Source organism: Chiloscyllium plagiosum, chromosome 26 (genome assembly GCF_004010195.1).
Source record: "Chiloscyllium plagiosum isolate BGI_BamShark_2017 chromosome 26, ASM401019v2, whole genome shotgun sequence".
Taxonomy (NCBI): Eukaryota; Metazoa; Chordata; class Chondrichthyes; order Orectolobiformes; family Hemiscylliidae; genus Chiloscyllium; species Chiloscyllium plagiosum.
The window spans coordinates 27003911-27025061 of NC_057735.1; the positions used below are offsets into that span (position 1 = coordinate 27003911).

At 39.3% G+C, this 21151-nt stretch overlaps 1 protein-coding gene across 1 annotated transcript in view; it reads right to left on the reverse strand.

The window, feature by feature from the left end:
• Positions 1-21151, reverse strand: part of LOC122563201 (mitogen-activated protein kinase 13-like) — a 72704-nt gene that overhangs the window by 12138 nt on the left and 39415 nt on the right. Inside the window, exons 6-9 of the mRNA XM_043716754.1 lie at positions 12867-12914; positions 9843-9957; positions 6086-6157; positions 5138-5217 (exon numbers count right to left, since the gene is read on the reverse strand). Of these exons, the coding sequence (XP_043572689.1) occupies positions 5138-5217; positions 6086-6157; positions 9843-9957; positions 12867-12914 (315 nt within the window). The remainder of the gene's footprint in view (positions 1-5137; positions 5218-6085; positions 6158-9842; positions 9958-12866; positions 12915-21151) is intronic.

Genomic DNA, 21151 nt, shown 5'->3' on the forward strand with positions numbered 1-21151 from the left:
CCATGAATCTTCTCATGGAATGATAGAATCCCTAAAGTGCAGAAAGAGGCCATTTAGCCCATGAAGTCTGCAATGATCCTCCGAAGAACATCCTACCTAAATTCACCTCCCTATCCTATCCCCATAATCATGCATTTACCATGGTTAATCCACCTAGCCTGCATGTCCCTGAATGTTGTGGGACAATCTAGCATGGTCAATCCACCTAACCTGCACATCTTTGGACTGTGGGGAGAAACCAAAGCACCTGGCGGAAATGCATACAGACATGGGAAGAATGGACTAATTCCATACAGATAAGGTTGGAATCAAGCCTGGGTCCCTGCCACAGTGAGGCAGCTGTGCTAACCACTGAGCCACTATGCTGCCCAATGTTTACATGCAGAACTGGTGAGAACAGTTTCTCTCCAGGGCAAACTCATCCAATTATTTTATCTTCTTGCTAACTCTAAAATTCTATACATGGGAAGGGTAAGTTTTCACGCATAAAAAGGGACTTATCTTGGGTGTCGGGCCTCCATTTTGCCATAGCGCCAAGGATAGAAGTAGGAGTGAAGCAAGAGCTGCCGGGAAGGTAAGGGTTTAATTTATATATGGGCAGTGGCTAAACCCGAGATACTACACATGTAGTATCTCCCTCCTGCTCCCCTCCTCTAACCAGAAGAAAAAGACCCTGTAAGGTAAGGCTTTTATTTCTTATCTTTCTTTTTCATTTATTTAAGTGCATTGTTTGGTTTCAGTTAGTTCATATAAAGCTAAGCTTACAATGACTGGGGACCTCAGACCAGTGGCAGTGACTCTTGCTTGATGTGGGAGCTTAGGGACGTGTCTGACATTCCTGACTCTTACACTTGCAAGAAGTGTGTCCAGTTGTAGCTCTTGTTTGACCGCATGATGGCTCTGGAGCTGCGGATGGACTCACTGTGGAGCATCTACGATGCTGAGGAGGTCGTGGATAGCACATTTAGGGAACTAGTCACACCGCAGGTTAGGATTGCTGAGGGAAACAGTGAATGGGTGACCAAAAGACAGAAAAAGAGTAGCAAGGTAGTGCAGGTGTCCCCTGTGGTCATCCCCCTCCAATACCATTTTGGATACTGTTGGGGGAGACGGCTCATCAGGGGAGGGTAGCAGTTGTCAAGATCATGGCACCATGATGGGCACTGCTGTTCAGAAGGGCAGGAAAAAGACTCGTAGGGCCATAAACATAAGGGATTCTATTGTGAGGGGAATAGATAGGCGGTTCTGTGGCCGAAAACGGGACTCCCAGATGGTTTGTTGCCTCCTAGGTGCTCGGGTTAGGGATGTCACCAATTGGCTGCAGAGCATTCTAAAATGGGAGGGTGAACAGCCAGTTGTCTTGGTGCATATAGGCACTAAACAATATAAGTAGAAAGCAAGATGAGGTCCTGAAAGAAGAATTCAGGGAGCGAGGAGAGAAGTTAAAGGGGAGGACCTCGAAGGTAGTGATCTTGGGATTGCTACCAGTGCCACGTGCTAGCCAGCATAGAAATGAAAGAATAGGCAGGATGAACACGTGGCTTGAGAGATGGTGTAGGAGGGAGGGGTTCAAATTTGTTGGACATTTGGACTGGTTCCGGGGAAGATGGGACTTTTACAAAATGGACGGTCTACATCTGAACCAGACCGGAACCAATGTCCTTGGGGTAGTTTTTGCTACTGCTGTTGGTGAGGTTTTAAACTAATGTGGATTGGGACTGGGAACCAGAAGAGAAAACAAGTAGGCAGCGAGGTGGAGACTGGAGACTGTAAGAATTATGAAGATAGCATTAATAAAGGGAAGAATAGGCAGAGAGCAGGTGAGCGCAAAAGAACTGGTGGCCTGAAATACATCTACTTTAATACAAGGAGTATAGTGTGTAAGGAAGATGAACTTAGGGCTTGGATTGGTGCCTGGGAGTATGACATTATTGCCATCACAGAGACTTGGTTGAAGGAAGGGCATGATGATTGGCAACTAAATGTTCCAGGATATAGACGCTTCAGACAGAAAAGGAAGGGAAGTAAAAGAGGGGGTGGAGTTACATTGCTGGTCAGGGATGATATCACGGCTGTGCTAATGGAGGACACTGGCGGTCTTGGGTAGTGAGGCTTTATGGGTGGAGCTGAGAAATAAGAAGGGTGCAGTTACATTGTTGGGGCTGTATTACAGGCCTCCCAACAGTGAGCGTGAAGTAGAAGAACAAATAGGTAAACAGATTATGAATAGATGCAGAGGCAATAGGGTAGTGGTGATGGGAGATTTTAATTTTCCCAACATTGACTGGGATACACTTAGCGTCAGAGGTCTGGATGGAGTAGAATTTGTACAAAGCGTCCAGGAGAGTTTTCTAGAACAGTATGTCAATAGTCCGACGATGGAAGGGGCCATATTGGACCTGGTACTGGGGAACGAGTCAGGCCAAGTGGTAGAAGTTGTGGTGGGGAATTTCTTTGGGAACAGTGACCACAATTCTGTAGGTTTTAGAATACTCGTAGATAAAGAAGAGAGTGGTCCTCAGGGAAGAGTACTAAACTGGGCCAAAGCCAATTATATCAAAATTAGGCAGGAGCTGGGAAATGTGGATTGGACACAGCTATTTGAAGGGAAGTCCACATTTGAGATGTGGGAAGCTTTCAAAGATAGGTTAACGGTAGTGCAGGATAGGCATGTCCCGTTGAAGGCAAAGGATAGGAAGGGCAAGATTCATGAACCGTGGATGACAGGAGAAATTATACGACTAGCCAAGAGGAAAAAGCATACATAAGGTCAAGGTAGCTAAGAAAAGAATGGGCCCTGGAGGAATATTGGAAGAGTAGGACAAGTCTTAAACAAGGAATCAAGCGGGCAAAAAGGGGTCATGAAACAGCTTTAGCAAGCAGAATTAAGGAAAGTCCTAAAGCATTTTATTCTTATATAAGAAGCAAGCAGGTAACTAGAAAAAGGATTGGTCCACTAAAGGATAATGAAGGAAGGCTGTGTGCCGAACCTGAGAGAATGGGTGAGATTCTGAATGATTACTTTGCATCAGTGTTCATTGAGGAAAGGGACATAATGAATCTTGAGATTAGAAATAGAAGTTTGATTAGTCTGGATCACGTTTGTATAAGTAGGGAGGATGTGTTCGGTATGCTAGCATATTAAGGTGGACAAATCCCCAGGACCGGATGGGATGTATCCCAGGTTGCTGAGGGAGGTGAGACAGGAAATAGCTGGGGCCCTGACAGATATCTTTGTGGCATCCTTAAATAAAGGTGAGGTGCTGGAGGACAGCTTATGTTGTCCCCCTATACAAGGATAGTAGGGGTAACTACAGACCAATGAGCCTGATGTCGGTGGTGGGGAAGTTGCTGGAGAGGGTACTAAGAGATAGGATCTATTTATATTTAGAAAAGAATGAGCTTATCAGTGATAGGCAACATGGTTTTGTGCGGGGGAGATCGTGCCTTACCAACTTAATAGAGTTCTTCGAGGAAGTGACCAAGTTGTTAGATGAAGGAGTTGATGTCATATACATGGACTTTAGTAAGGCATTTGATAAGGTTCCCCATTGTAGACTAGTGGAGAAAGTGAAGTCACATGGTGTGCAGGGTGTTCTAGCTAGGTGGATAAAGAACTGGTTGAGCAACAGGAGACAGAGACTAGTAGTTGAAGGGAGTTTCTCGAAATGGAGAAAGATGACCAGTGGTATTCCACAGGGGTCAGTGTTGGGGTCACTGTTGTTGTAATATACATAAATGATCTAGAAGAGGGCACTGTTGGTATGATCATCAAGTTTGCAGATGACACAAAGATTGTGAAGTAGCAGAAAGCATAAGGGACTGTCAGAGAATACAGGAGGATATAGATAGGCTGGAGAGTTGGGCGGAAAAGTGGCAGATGGCTTTCAATCCAGACAAATGTGAGGTGATGCATTTAGGCAAGTCTAATTCTAGAGCGAATTACACAATGAATGGAAGAGCCTTGGGAAAAGTTGATGGGCAGAGAGATCTGGGAGTGCAGGTCCATCGTACCCTGAATGTTGCTGCACAGGTGGATAGAGTAGTCAAGAAGGCATATAGTATGCTTGCCTTCATTGGACGGGGTATTGAGTATAAGTGCCGGCAAATCATGTTATAATTGTACAAGACATTGGTTCGGCTGCATTTAGAATATTGTGTACAGTTCTGGTTGCCACATTACCAAAAGGATGTGGACGCTTGGAGAAGGTGCAGAGAAGGTTTACGAGGATGTTGCCTGGTATGGAAGGTGCTAGCTATGAAGAGAGGTGAGTAGGTTAGGTTTATTTTCACTAGAAAAATGGAGATTGAGGGTGGACCTGATTGAGGTTTACAAAATCATGAAGGGTATAGATAGGGTGGATAGAGACAACCTTTTTCCCAGGGTGGAGGATTCAATAACTGGAGGTCACACTTTCAAGGTGAGAGGTGAAAAGTTTAAGGGGAATACACGCGGCAAGTACTTCACACAGAGGGTGGTGGGCATTTGGAATGCATTGCCAGCAGAGGTGGTAGAGGCAGGCACAGTAGATTCATTTAAAATGCGTCTGGACAGATGCATGAGTAGGTGGGGAGCAGAGGGATACAAATGCTTAGGAATTGACTGACAGGTTTAGACAATACATTTGAATTGGCTCAGGCTTGAAGGGCCGAAGGGCCTGTTCCTGGGCTGCAAATTTTCTTTGTTCTTTCTTTGTTCTTTATGGTGATGAATTCAATATGGAACCTGGTCAGTTTTGAGCTGGCATTGGCTTTGGAGTATTTTTAAATTAATGCAAAATATTACAGAAACTGGATTATGCAGCATGTAATCTGTGTTGGAAGTTCCTTGATCTTTTGTATGGTAGGGCTGATTTTCCATGAATTCTATTGGAAATATCAGTGTAAACTAGCTGAGATTTATGGCCCTTGTGTCGAAGTTAACCAAACTTGTAATCTTAACAGATGCTCATTGACAAGCCTAACAGTTGCTCTTTAAAGCAAATGCTCAAGCATTTATAGTTCACCTTTAAAACATTCAAAATAAATCTGTGAACAATATTAATAATGGAATAAAGTATTGCAAAATCTAAATGTTCTGTATCTAACTGAGTTTGATGTATGGGCAATTTGTAAAATGACAGAAATATTGCATTACCTCAATGCTGTCTAATTTTTGAATGAAATCAGTACCAGGAGTTCCTGTTACCTTCATAATCTGTGCTAGCTGATCAAGATCTAGCTCTTTTGGTCAAGAATCAACACTAATAAAACAAGCATTTATCAAATACTTAATTTGTCTGAAATTGTCAACAAAAGTAGGTTAAATAATAATATGCCAATTTCTGACACAAACACATAGTACAGTAAGTGATAGAGAGACGTGGAATAACCTGCCTAAAAACCTTTGTAAAAAATAAATACCCAAGTTAAACAAAGCACTCGAATCAAAAGGAAATACAAAATGTCCAGAAAGCAATTAATAACAGTTTCATTGTGCAGAAATGGAGTAAAGAAAATAATTAATAGAAGTACAACCCACAAGTGCAAAAAACAGGGTGTTATATATTTCTCAGTGTTTCCCAGATTATTGCATTCTTGAGTTGATAACAATTTTCTGTTTCAATTTATTCACTTGTCTGCAGAAAGCATGGACTCATATTGGTTTATGGGGTTCCATGATTCTGCTGCAGCATCAGATAGGTCCTGTTTCAGATTCATACTACATTTAGCACTGGTCCATGCAACATTTCTTCACCTCAACAAAACAATTGTGTAAATGTACATTAAGTGTCTACTCTTCACCTACGGTTTATTTTACAAAAGAGTGAATGGCAAGTTAAGTTCAGGAGACCATATTGCCAAGTCAAGTTATCCCCATGAGCCATCTACACCTGTAGACCATTCAGCAGGGATTACTGGACAGCAATTTATTAAAGAAATACAGGCTAATTTGTTCATTCCTTACCCAGGGGCATGGACAAAAATGTTGCATCTTTACCATAACCTGTTAAAGATCAGCACAGACCGGATATTTGAATTTGATACTTTCTAGATCTGCATGGCTCACAATAGTGTTACATCATGACAGCATGATAAAGGATACAGTCTTTTCCTTTGAACAGTATCTTGCCAGTGATCATTTCAGCAAAAATACAACCAACAGACCAAATATCAACTGAAATTAAAAACAAAAAAGGGAGAAGCTGTTATCTGCATTCTTTAGGTTGTAAAATAAACCAAACACTGTTTGGTATTTTGGATCATACATTGCATCCAGATATTTCAACCAGAGTTATGTTTGATAAACTCTATAAATCAGAACACAATACAACAATAAAGGATTACAATTAGTTAATTATAGAAATAAAAGTCTCCATTTACAGTATCAAAATCTACCCATGCTAGAAACCTGAAGGATTTTACACCTGAACTAATACATGATCTTTTTTTCAATTATAGGCATGATTATTCTGACATATTCTTGATTGGCCTCCCAGTTTTAACCTTCATTAATTTAAATTAGTCTAAAACTCCGCTGACTGCAGCCTAACTCAGAGCAAGTCCTGGTCATCCATCATACCTGAGTACATTGATGTACATTGGCATCTACTTTAGTAACAATATGGATCTAGTCAAGCTATAACGTGCCTCCACATAAAAGGATGAATTTCCCATCATTGGCAGACTATCTTCAGGGAACCTTCATCATGCATTCAGAATGGGCTTCAGGAACAATTAGCACCCTTTAATAGACTGGTTAGTCGTAGGTGTGGACAGGATGGGCCTAACATTCAATAATTAAAACAAATTCCAGAGGAGTTGATTTACCACTGCCTTTTTGGGATGGGAATAAATGCTGCCATGCCAGAGTCACTCACATCCTGAAAACATTTTATTTTTTAAAAAAGTAGGATGTTCTGCAAAGTACTGCAGCATATCACATCTTACTGCTTTTTTTGTCTTATTTGCTTGTCAGCCTTATAAAGGAATATAATTATGAATTGGCATCCATACCTAACAGAATTTAGTTAGCCTTCCACAACTTGGGCGAGGGATTTGCTGCAAGCACTCACAGTAGGCATCTGTAATTGGTTCTATAAGTCTGCATTACATTACTGCTTCAGTGTCTAATGAGTTCAGAGAACGTTATCCAAAAATCAAACAGGAAATGGAATAAATCAGCTGAGGGGGCAAAAGGATGAGTCAAATGAAGACAGATGACATTATATACATAATATAAACTGGCAATAGTTTCAATGTCGATTGCTGAAAAATGATAGAATTATCAGGAAGTGAGCATTTTAAGGCATTGAGGGTCATAAAATCTTAAGTGCAACATAATCTTGCTGACTGTGTGCATGGCTGAGCCACGGAATCTTAATGTTATGGCTCTTAATGTTATGATCATAAAATATCTTTTTTAGTCAGGAAAATCTTCTTGCCCAACAAAAACCTTGTGTTCGCTTAGGTTAGTTACATTTTGCTCAGTCAGCAGCTAATTCAATTTCAAACAATTTTAATAGCATTAAAGAATACTATACATGCAATACTTCATATTTAACTATAGAAATAATAAAAATTACAATCAGGAATTGTACCAATGCAAGAAATATGTATATACAAGGGTTTGACACTTGAACAAATACAATCTTTCATTCATAGACCTGACGATTCCAGCATGTTTGTGCCCAGCCTCTCACGTTCGACCCTCTGTTAACTTAAGGGAATCCAAAACTCTGCTGCCCATGACCCAACACAGAAAGTCCTGTTCATCCAGCACCACTGTGTTCACTTACCCACACTGACTCCTGGTTAACCAATGCTTCAATTTTAAAGAATCATTGGTGAGCCTAACATCAGTGGTAGGGAAGCTGTTAGAGAAGATACTGTGAGACAATATTTATTCATGTTTGGAAATGAATAGACTTGTTAACAATAGGCAATGTGGGTTTGTATGGGCAAGATCATATCTCACCAACTTGATTGAGTTTTTAAAGAGTTGACAAGAATGAGTGATGAGGGGAGAACAGTGGATGTTGTCTACATTGACTTCAGTAAGACATTTGATAAGGTACCTCATGACAAAAGGTAGAATTTCATGGGATCTGGGGTGAGCTGGCAAGATGGATATAAAACTGGCTTTGTCATATAAGACAAACGGCAGCAGTGGAAGGGTGCTTTTTGGAATGGAGATCAGTAATTAGTGGCATTCCACAGGGAATAATGCAGGCATTTTTGTTGTTTTGAATGCAGATGGTCTGATTAGTAAGTTTGTGGATGACTCCAAATTTGGTGAAGTTGCAGGTCGTGAGGCGGATTGTCAAAAGGATACAATGGGATATAGATAGAATTGGGCAGATAAATGGCAGTTTAATCTGGACAAATGCAAGGTGGTGTATTTTGGAAGATCAAATTCAGGTGCGAATTATACAATAAATGGCAGAACCCTTAGGAGCACTGACATACAGAAGGATCTGGATATACAGGTTCACAGATCTCTGACAGTGGTAACACAGGTGGATAAGGTGGTCAAGAAGGCATACAGCATGCTTACCTTCATCAGCCATCAAATACAAATCTTGGCAAGTTATGTTACAGCTGTATAAACCTTTAGTTAGGTCACATTTAGAATATTGCATGCAGTTCTAGTCACCACACTACCACGGATGTAGGTGCTTCAGAGAGAGTGCAGAGGAGGCTTACCTGGATGTTGCCTGTTCTAGAGGGTTTTAGTTATGAGGAGAAGTTGGATAAATAGGAATTTTTTTCACTGGAAAGACGGAGGCTGAGGGTGACATGGTAGAGATTTACAAAATTATAAGAGACATAGATAGGGTGGATATTCAGAGGCTTTTTCCCAGAGTGGAAAGGTCAACTACAGAGGGCATTGGTTCAAGGTGAGAGGGGAAATGTTTAGAGTAGAAGTATGAGGAAAACTTTTCACACAGGGGTTGGTGAGTGCCTGAAATGTACTGCCAGTGGAGGTGGTGGAAGCAGGCAAATAAGCAATATTTCAGGTGACATGTGAATGGGGGGCAAATAGAGGGAAAGAAACTGCATATGGGCAATAAGTAGTGAGTCTAAAGAAGAATTGGGAATCAGAGCGGGTTTGGTGGATCAAAGGGCCTGTTCCTGTGCTGTACTGTATTGTACTTATTTCAATTCCCTCCTTAGCCTTCAGCATCTGTAAGGAGACAAAACAGCTGACATTTTGAGTCTAACTGACCCTTTAACTTTGACAAAGGGTCAGTTAGACTCGAAACGTCAGCTCTTTTCTCTCCTTACAGATGCTGCCAGACCTGCTGAGATTTTCCAGCATTTTCACTTTTGGTTTCAGATTCCAGCATCCACAGTAATTTGCTTTTTTCCCTCCTTAGCCTTGCCCCTCTGTAATCTCCTACAACTTCACAATCCTCAAAGATATATGTGCTCCTCTAATTCTGGTATCATGAGAATTTATGATTCGAAGCAATTCACCGTGTCATGTTTTAGATATCAAAGCCCTAAACCCTGAAACTCCCTCCCAAAATATCCACCTCTCTCCCTCCTTTAATACATTCCTTAAGACATGATGTTTTGATCAAACTACTACCTCCACGTGGTTCATATCAAATTGTGTTGGATAATACTCTTGTGAAGCACATGAACAAGTTTATCACATTACAGGTGCTATGCAAGTGCAAAATTTATTGCATTTACAGATGTTGAATAACCTGCTATATATTTCCAGAATTTACAGTTCTCAACTTACAACCATGTCCTTTAAACTTGATATAAAAAAGGCTTCAATTGTGCCATGATGGAATTATTTTAACCTGGACATTAATTACTTTTTGTGATTAAGCATGATAGGGACTCACCGGTCTGAGTATAGTGCCTCCAGTTCAGAATGACCTCAGGTGCACGGTACCATCGTGTGACCACATATCCTGTCATCTCCGAATCTGTGTGTCTAGCGAGACCAAAGTCAATGATCTGTAATGTCAAGAAAATATACAGGTCCAATTTGAATTATATCTTTCTGGTTAAGTAAAATTCTTTTTCTAAAAAAAGTAACCAACTACTAGAGTATATCACATGCCAGTTGTTTATATGAGGTTCATTATTTAAAGTTTTCAAACATTTTGAAGCGATGAACTTTCATAATCACAAAAAGAAGCTCTTCTCACTTTTTTGATCAGTAGGACAGTTTTAGCTGTCCATGAATGTGGACACTAGTCTATTCAGTTCTGGCAGGATAGTGGTAAAGTAAGGATGATCAATGTTTGACTTAGAGTCATAGAGTCATAGAGATGTACTTCTATCAATGTTTGAATTCCATCAACTGATTTTACTGCCTGGGACTTACATGGACTAAAAAGATTTTAAAAATTAAGCTAGAGACTTAAAAATTGACCACAATGATCATCTGACCACAGGCTAACCAATGTTCCAGGAAACCAACATGGAATTAACAAAATCATCTAAAGTGAATTTAACATACATTGTTGTTGAAGAGATTGAAACACATCATATATGAAGACTCAAATCTCCTATTTTTAATTTATGCCTGTATTATAAGTTTTACATTTTGGAGAAAAAAATCTGCCTAAAATTATTCAGCTTGGAAACAATGACTCTAAACATGAAGAATGCATTTTTGAGGTGAATTTGAGGCAGACCACTGGAGATAGATTTGTAAACAGCACAACAAGAAAAAGCCTCTCAAAGCAACCACTAACAGCACAAATTGTTGAAATATCTGAAAACCAAATACTCAAAGGCATCACTAACCACCTCAGGATACCCGAGGGCATTAAACTGAATATTCTTATATCATCCTTTTTGTACTAGATGTTACTCCCTTTTAAGCTTTGAGCCTGTGATTGTGATTGTGTATGCATTTGATATTCTGTCATCATTATTTGTCTAAGGTTTAGCAAGAAACAAAATGATTCTTTGTTTCACTTAGGAAAAAGTCTTCTTGTTTTGTTTCCTTGTTGCTAGAGAATTAATTAACTGCATTTTAATAAAAGTGAGATCCAGCGCCATGGGAAAAAAAAATACATTTTTGTTGTGACTAACCATGGTAGTCTAGAAAGGCAGGGCAGATCTAACCCTCCCCATTTGGTTGTAACAATTGAACTAAAGCTAAGGACAGGTCCACAAATTGAAACATGTCATATCTGCCACCAGTGAGTTGGCCTTTTGACAAAATTATGATAATACACACACATTGTTGGAGACTGAAGTTCTTTTGCCCAACAGTTCCCCCTGTTAAAGATCTCTGGTAGTCTATATGAGATTTAACAATAACAATCTTATGTATTGTGCTTGGACTGGTTCATTGAGTAACAAGGGCTGTCTGCACCTTTGAAATCATATCAAACAATGAAACATGAAAAGGAAATATGAGAAAAGGATGAGAGGAGTTGGAAGGATAATTTAAGATCATAAAAACATGGGACCAGGAGACCAGACATCCCTTAAACCTGTACCTCTAGTCAATAAGATTTTTGATAGTCTGATTTTGGTATTAACACTATTCCACCTGTACCCAAACCTCTAGCTACCCTATAGGTCAATTATCTATTTCAGCCTTGAAGATTTAAATTGCCCAACCTCCACTGTATTAAAATGCAGAAAATTCTGATAGGATGGATGCCAAGAGGATGGCTTTCCTTGTGGGGGTATATAGAATGAGTAGGCATTGTTTCAAAACAAGAAGTCATTTATGCTATGGAGATGAGAAAAAATGTCTTTTCTGGAAGGGTCATGAATCTTTGGAATTCTCACCCAGAAGCAGATCACCTTTCATTCTTCTAAACTCCAATGAGTATAGACCCAGTCTTTCCTCAGAATAAAATCTCTTTTTTTCCCAGGGAATCAATCAATATATCTGCTCCTTCCACGCAAAGTAAATAGTGCTGAATACCAAATGGAAGAGGAATATGTAAGCATATGTTGTTGACAACAGAAAATTAATAAAAGTGCCAGTGGCAACAAAATTAAATTTGAGATGGTCCCTTTTAGAAAACTACAGCAGAAAACACTATTCTTTTAGTAGTTATTCTTGAATGAGCAATGACAGATGATGTGGAAGAATTGAGAGATTTGGTGATTCGAGTTCACAGCTATTCAAGATAAGACCACTAAAAAACTAACTGGTTTTAAGGCAAGTGTTGGATATAAACAATAAGATATTAAGAAGATGTGACACTGTAGGAAACATGTTGAGCCAATAGAGAAATACAGCAAAGATTCATTAGAATGCTGACTTTATGAGGAAATACAAAAGTGAAGAAAAACTTGAAAATGGTTCTGTTTTTATTAACCAGAGGAAATTACTGAATGATTTATAGATTGCTTAAATTATGGATATTGAAATAGGGCAATTAGTTTTACAGTCCCATTATAGATTGTCAAGATTAACTATATATGGTAATAAAAAAAAGAACCGGGAACATGTTTTCTTCACATAGAAGGTTAAAAGTTTGTGAAACGTATTGCAAAGTCGGTGACTGAAAGAAAGATTATGTCAACAATTGAGGGTAGATTGGGTAGATGGTTAAAGGAAAGAGGAACAGTGCAATAGGGAATGAAAGCAAGCAGACAGAATAAGGACCACTGTTCAGGTTGAAAATAATCACCATCCTGAACTAAATGGTGTATAAGGTCTGGTTCCATGTTATGTAACTACAAAATACCTATGTAAAGAAAATAGAACTATTTTTAGACAAAAGTTACATAACTTTCTGCACTCTACTGTTCGTCTACAACTACGTTATATTTTACAGTTAAATTAATTGCAATTTGAAGTTAAAAGTACATAAAGTTCAATTTAAAACCTCAGAAACTAGACAAAACTATATATATTTACAATTCATCAAAACAAAAACAATTACCTTCAAGCCACAATCTTTATTTATAGCCAGATTACCAGGCTTCAAATCCTAAAAGCAGAATTAAGTGTAACATGAATATAAACATTTTCTGATAGATTAATAAATATCTCAGTTACATTTGCTTTGTGACATGTAACTGTAACAATTATAAAATACTGTCAATTGGACAGAAACATCTTAAACGTCATTCTTAAAGCAATAAAAATCAAAATCTTTTGTTGAGTTACTGTTGCAAATATTTTTTTAATGTGGTACTGTGGTATTAGATACAATATCAAGTATTGATCTATCAAATAATTCTTGTAATGTATGAAAAGCAAAGGAGTGATCCAGCTCTTGCCTTATATTTTTGATCTGAGTCAGTGATAGGGACATTACAACACGTGCCTGGTTTAAAATTTGAGCAGTTAACTATTAATTGGTGCACTCTCCATAGCAATGCTTCTATTCATCACAATCCATCTGCCAACCAATCAACACTCTCTTCTAATATAGTATAAATGTTGAATTGATATTCTTGTGAATTGTCTTGATGAATGCAAGATGAAAAGTTTTGACAAACTGTGTCTTTTTCAGCAATAAAGTTCTACTCTATTAAACAACTCTTTCATATAAGGTGCATACTATAGAATGTTATTTAGACTATATCATTATTTGAATCTATAGTAGATGCAATAATGTGGGGTAATTTACATTGAATTTGTTATGATTCCCTAAGAGTCTGATAACTTCTAAAGTAAATTTGAATTTTCCAGTGACCAATGCAGTTTCTTACAATATTTAACATTTAAAGTTTGGGAGAAGATTTGTAGCTCGGGTGCTCGTTGTTGTGGTTCTGTTTGCCGAGCTGGTGTTGCAGATGTTTCATCCCCTGTCTAGGTGACATCCTCAGTGCTTGGGAGCCTCCTGTGAAGCTCCAAAGGACTAGCCACACTACCATACATCAAAAACATTTCTGAACTGACAGCCAGACTGCTGCGACCACTAGGACTCATAACAGCACACAAACCAACAGCCACTCTCAGACAACAACTCATCAGGATGAAGGACCCGATACCCAGCATGAACAAAACCAATGTAGTGTACAAACTCCCATGCAGTGACTGCACAAAACACTACATAGGACAAACAGGAAGAACAGCTAACGATCCGCATCCATGAACACTAACTAGCCATGAAACGACATGACTCGCTATCCTTAGTAGCCACACACTCAGATGACAAGCAACATGAGTTCGACTGGGACAACACTACATTATAGGACAAGCCAAACAGAGAACAGCCAGGGAATTCCTAGAGGCATGGCACTCATCCACAGATTCAATCAATAAGCACATCGACCTGGACCCAATATACCAGCCACTGCAGCGGACAGCTGAAACTGATAACCGGAAGCGGCAGGTACAAATCACTATAAATGCCGAAGGAAACATCACAGAAGCGCTTCACAGGAGGCTCCCAAGCACTGAGGATGTCGCCTAGACAGGGGACGAAACATCTGCAACACAAATTCCCAGCTCGGCGAACAGAACCATGACAATATTTAACATTTTGTAAGTAATAATTTTCAACAGCAAACAGTAAAATTAAGAAATTCTATTTCATCAACGAAAATACCTTTGAAGTTGTCATGCTAACCTTAGTTTTTAATGGTAAGTTTCAGTCCTTTGGATTTTCTTTACAACAAGTAAATGACAGGGTATTTTTTAATCTATTATTCATCACCAGTAGATTACTTGTGTTTTCCAATCAAAGAAGACAGGGTATTATAATTATATAATCTGATGAACCTGTCCTGATCATTATGGTCTGCTACTCATCACAGTAAAAGCTGATTCTACTTTTATGCTTTAAAAAACACAACAATCACGGTTGCTATTGGAAACAGCCTTGGTTTGCAGAATATCAGCATGGAAGTACAGTTTTTTTAAATAAAAAGGCTGTATCAAAGTGTTGTTCCAAATATCAATTTCACACTATTAAAATATGGTATATATATATTACTTGCTTAGGTAAGCATTGCTTTAACAAATGTCTTGACAAATCTTTTAGATTCACACTGTTATGACTATACTTGTTTTCTGTTCATCACTGGCTCTCAACATTCCCCTCTGATTTTGCTGCTCTTTTAGTTGGTGTTCTCGTCTTCCTTATTGTTTCTCAGTTCCAAACTTAATACTGAAGTGTTATTCATTTCTAAGGCTTTAAAATTGAGGATCTTTGCATTGTTTCAGTCTTTCTTAACCCCTCAATGTTTTAGCATTTTAAGATTCAAGCTTAGCATTGTCTGTTTAGTTTGTCTTGAATTACTTAAAATGCTTGTTTTTGCTCCAGAGACCTTGACCCAAAAATATTGATGTTATCTGTGTAAACAATAAATTCTACAACATTATAAAAAAAATCAATAAATGGTGATTTCATTTATTTTAAAATGAAAGTGAAATGCAGTTGTGCCAAAATATTCTCATCATCAACTCATCATTGTCAGGAATAGAGTAAAGTCAGTTGTGATGTAATATGATAGTTCCGTTCTTATGCAACCTCGGTTAATAAGAAAATTGTGCAATGGCCGCGCCATGTAAACTAATGGGGCTGAAATCGCATTCTAGCCAATACAGGTTTAGACCATTATTTGCGTTCTACAAATAATGGTCTAAATTCTTCAATTGCGTTAAAGCCAATTCACGTTGAAGAAATACACATTATAACAGAACCGACTATATGTAGAAATGGGTCTTTGCCTGATTGACAGTATGATAAGTTGAGTCCTGTCAGTGTTTTGACTTTTTAAAATTGGCCTCAATAATTTAGGTGAGACCAGTGAAGACATGATAACTAAATTCACAGACAACAGCAAGATAGTTGTAGAGACAACATGCAGAGGTTGCAAAAAGATATAGATAGATGGAGTAAGTGAGAAACCTCCTTGCAGATGAAAAAGAGTGTGGGAAAATGTGAAGTCATCTACTTTGACAAGAAGAATAAAATAAGCTGAGGATTACTTAAATGAAAAATGACTGCAGAACTTTGAGAGGCAAAGGGATCTAGGTATTTAGTGCTCGAGTCACAAAAACATTAGTATGCAGGTAATCAAGGCAATTAGTGGAATGCTGATCTTTATTAGCAATGGGACTGAATACAAAAGTAAAGATGTTACAGAAGGCAATGCTGAGATCACATATTGAAAATTGTATGCGGCTTTGGTCTCCTTATTTAAGGAATGATGTAAGCGTATTGGAGGTAGATCAGAGGAAGTTTACTAAGTTAATATATGAGATGGAAATGTGTTGCTGGAAAAGCGCAGCAGGTCAGGCAGCATCTAGGGAACAGGAGAATCGACGTTTCGGGCATTAGCCCTTCTTCAGGACCCGAAACGTCGATTCTCCTGTTCCCTAGATGCTGCCTGACCTGCTGCGCTTTGCCAGCAACACATTTCCATCTCTGATCTCCAGCATCTGCAGACCTCACTTTCTCCTCTAAGTTAATATATGGACTGATTTGGTTGTCTTAGAGCTTATGCTAGAAACGTTGACTCTCCTGCTCTTCGGATACTGCCTGACTGGCTGTGCTTTTCCAGTGCCACACTTTTCGACTCAAACTAGGATTGTTACCACTTGAGTTTAGAAGAGTGAGGAGTGACTTGATTGAAATGTATAAGATCCTAACAAGTCTTGATAAGGTAGGTATTGAAAGGATGTTTCCTCTTGTGGGTGAGTCTAAAACTAGGGGGCATTATTTTAAAATCAGGGGTCACCTTTTAGAACAGAGATGAGGAGAATTTGGTTCCTCTCAGTGGATTGTGTCTCAGAAGGCGATGGAAGCATCAAATAATTCTAAGGCAGAAGTTGATAGATTTTTGTTCGGCAGTGTAATCATGGTTATTTATAATAGATGGGACTCTGGAATTCAAAACTCAAACGGATCAGCCATGATCTTATTGAGTAATGGAGCAGGCTCAAAGGGCTGAATGATCTTTCGCATTTTTATATGGAAAGAATTGTGCTAAATTTGAAAATTAGTGAGCTTCTTTTTTAACAATTCGTTGGAAATTACCAGATCATACTACAGGTTGTTCCGCATAGTGCATGTTTTGTTAACAGGAATTCGTTGTAACATGATTGACAAATTGTGGACACTGTTTCTAAAGCGCGAACCTTTAAAATGTGTGTTGATCATAATGCAATTCTAGCCCAATTAGTTTAAATGGTGCTGCTATTACACAACTTTCTTATAACACAGGTTTGCATGAGAACAGAACTACTGCATTAAAGCAGAACTGACTGTACAGGAAAAAGCCTCTGTTTAAACAAGCCATTCCATTGATGGAGACTAAAATCCATTTGTCTTGGGCTGGGAAGATAGCAAGGAGATATTGAAAATAAAATAAATAATCTTTCTGAAATAATATGGTTTGGCAGTATAACCTCCAACAAAATGCTACTGTCAGAAACATGGTGATTTTTTTTAAAACTCAAATTTTGTGCAGATAGCTGTAACCAGGAAACGAGTTCCAAAATTGGCTAAGGATGGTACATGGTCAGATTTGGTGCATTAAGAATTGGCAAAGGCTGTACTGGTCTTGAATATTGTACAAATAGATATGATAAGAATGCCCAGCATTGGCAATAAAATAACGTCTTGGTGATATATAGAGGGTGCTCTTTGGAAGTTGGGAATACAGGTCGAATTTTCCCATTTGCAGTAAAAGTGTTGTGCCACATGAGATTCATGGTCTGTTTTGGCTCAGAACAACTTATCTCATGCATTTTATCCTCTCTCCACTTAAGCAAGCAATCTGGCTCCTCAGTGTCCTTCTCAGGAAATCACACAGGTGGAGGTGCTCACCAGTGTCAGAAAACTCTGTTGTTTTACAAAACTGGTGCCATATTTAAAACCCACCTGCACACTACTTCAGACTCTGCATGCTAGAAACTCAGTTGGAAGGTGTAGCACTGGAGAAGCACAGCAGGTCAGGCAGCATCCAAGGAGCAGGAGAATCGATATTTTGGGCATAAGCCCTTCATCAGGAATGCTAGAAACACATCCTCACATCACGATGCTCCACCATTACAATTCAAAGGAACTCCCCAGTTTACGGCCAGGTACCTGGAGACGTTGTGGATGGGGTGGTTGAGGAGGACCAACCTTTCTGGGGACCATCACAGGAGGTCAGGCCACTAGGCCAAGTCAACCTCAACCCAAATAGCTGCCCAATCAGTGCAATATTCAGGGTGAATTAGTTCCAAATCAGGGTGACATGTGACTTGGAAGGGAACTTGCAAGTGGTGATATTGCCATATAACTGTTGTCCTTGGCCTTCTAGGTGGTAGAGGCTGGTAGAGGTGCCACACAAAAGGCTGCTGTGCAAGATAAAGATGCATGGCATTATGGGTAATGTATGAGCATGGGTAGAGGATTGGTTAACTAACAGGAAGCAAAGAGTGGGGATAAATTAGTGCTTTTCTGGTTGGCAATCCCTGACTAGTGGTGTGCCTCAGGAACCAGTGTTGGGACTGCAATTATTCACAATTTCCATAGATGATTTGGAGTTTGGGATGTGTAGTATGTCAATGTTTAAGATGACATTTTGGCAGACCAAAGTGTGGAAATGACTGTGAAACTTTGCCCACTCACTTAAACTATCTACGTCCTTTTGCAAAGGTCTGGCAGATGGAGTACAATGTTAATAAATGTGAAATCATCCATTTTGGTAGGAATAACAGTAAAAATAAAGACAATTTTTGAATGGTAAAAAATTGCAGCATGTTGCAATGCAGAGGGACCTGGGTGTCCTTGCGCATGAATCACAGAGGGATGGGTCTTCAGGAACAACAGGTAATTGAGAAGGCAAATAGAATGTTGTCCTTCAATGCTAAAGGGATTGAGTTTAAAAGCAGGGAGGTTATGTTGCAGCTGTATAGGCTGCTGGTGAGACCACACCTGGAGTACTGTGTGCAGTTTTGGTCTCCTTACTTGAGAAAGGATATACTGGCACTAGAGGGAGTGCAGAGGAGATTCTGGGGTTAAAAGGGTTGGCTTATGAGGAGAGACTGAGTAGAGGGGATTATATTCATTGGAATTTAGAAGAATGAGGGGGGATTTTACAGAAGCATGTAAAATTACGAAGGGAATAGATACGATAGAAATAGAGAGGATGTTTCCACTGGCAGGTGAAACTAGGACAAGAGGGCGTAGCCTCAAAATTAGGGGTAGCAGATTTAGGACTGAATTGAGAAGGAACTTCTTCACTCAGAGGATTGTGAATCTGTGGAATTCTGTGTCCAGTAAAGTAGTCGAGGTTACAATAGTGCATATTTTTAAAGTTAAGATAGATAATGTTTTGAACAGCAAAGGAATTAAGGGTTGTGGTGAGAGGGCAGATAAATGGAGCTGAGTCCATGAAAAGGTCAGCCATGATCTTATTGAATGGTGGAGCAGGCTCGAAGGGACAGATTGCCTACTCTTGCTCCTAGTTCTCATGTTCTTATTTGGAAGGTGCTGTCAAATGAGCTGTTGTGAGTCATGTAGTGCATTGCGCACATTACACACTGCTGCTACTGTGCATTGGTCTTGGATGAAATGAATGCTGAAGGTGGTGATTGGGGTGGCTGTCAAGCAGAATTTCTTGTCATGGATGATGTTGAGTGACTTGAGTGTTATTGGAGCTGCACTCATTCAAACAAATGGAAATATTCCATCGCACTCCTAACTTCAGTTGCAGATGGTGGGCAGGCTTTGAAGAGTCAGGAGGTGAGTTATACGTCACAGAAATTCTAGCCTCTCACGTGCTCATCTTGCCATTACATTCATACAGCTATTCCAGTTGAGTTTCTGGTCAATGGTAGTCAACAGGATGTTGATAGCTCAGGATTCAGTGATGGTAATAATGAATGCCAAGGGGTGATAATGAGATACTTTCTTATTGAAGATGGCCATTGCTGAGCATTTGTATAATGCAAGTGTTACTTTCTAAACCTGGATAAGGTAAAGCAAAGCTTTACAACTGCAAATTATTCTTCTTCAGGACTGAAAGGGTTGAAACATTGTGCTTGTTATCCTGTAGATAATGGGGAAGCAGGAACGAGTGGAAACAATTATAAGGATTATTGTTCAGGTATTGCTACATTTGAACACTGATTGCTTCAGTATCTGAAGAGTTGCAAATGATGCTCACCACTGTGCGCTGATGATTGCACATTGGTACCACTGACCTTGTGATGGAGGGATGGTCATTAATGAAGTAGCTGAATATGCTTGGGCTGAGGACACTATCCTGAGGAACTCTGCAGAAATGGCCTAGGACTGAGAAGATTCCTCCCAAAAAAACAGCCATCTTCCTTTGTGCTTGGAATCCCTCCAATCGGGGGGAAATATTTTCTGATTCCCACTGAGTCTAGTTTTATTAGTGTTCTTTGATCCCATAATTTGTCAATTGCTGCCTGGATTTAAAGACAGTTGCCATCTCTTCAGTTTTTTTTTGACTAGGTTTGGACAGAGGTTGTGAACCCATACTCAGCATTAGTCAGCAGGTTATTGTTAAGTGCTGCTTTACATCACTGTCAACAATACATTCCATTATTTTAATGATGATTGAGAATAAATTGAAAAGGAGTAGTAATTGGCGAGGTTGGATTTGTCCTGCTTTTTGCATACAGCATATACCTGGGCAATTTTCCATTTCAAGTCACAATCCATTTCCATTTTGCAGGTAACGGGATGGCTTGAAAATGGGAAGCCTTCAAAAATGAGATAATGAGAATCCAGAGAAACTATATTCCTGTTAGGGTGAAAGGAAAGGCTGGTAGGTGTAGGGAAAGCTGGATGACTAAAGAAATTGAGGGTCTGATTAAGAAAAAGAAGGAAGCATATGTCAGGTATAGACAGGATAGATCGAGTGAATCCTTAGAAGAGTATAAAAGCAGTAGGAGTATACTTAAGAGGGAAATCAGGAAGGCAAAAAGGGGACATGAAATAGCTTGGGAGAATAGAATTAAGGAGAATCCAAAAGGTTTTTACAAATACATTAAGGACAAAAGGATAACTAGGGAGAGAATAGGGCCCCTCAAAGATCAGCAAGGCGGCCTTTGTGTGGAGCGGCAGAAAATAGGGGAGATACTAAACGAGTATTTTGTATCAGTATTTACTGTGGAAAAAGACATGGAAGATATAGACTGTAGGGAAATAGATGGTGACATCTTGCAAATTGTCCAGATTACAGAGGAGGCAGTGCCTAATGTCTTGAAACGGGTAAAGGTGGATAAATCCCCAGGACCTGATCAGGTGTA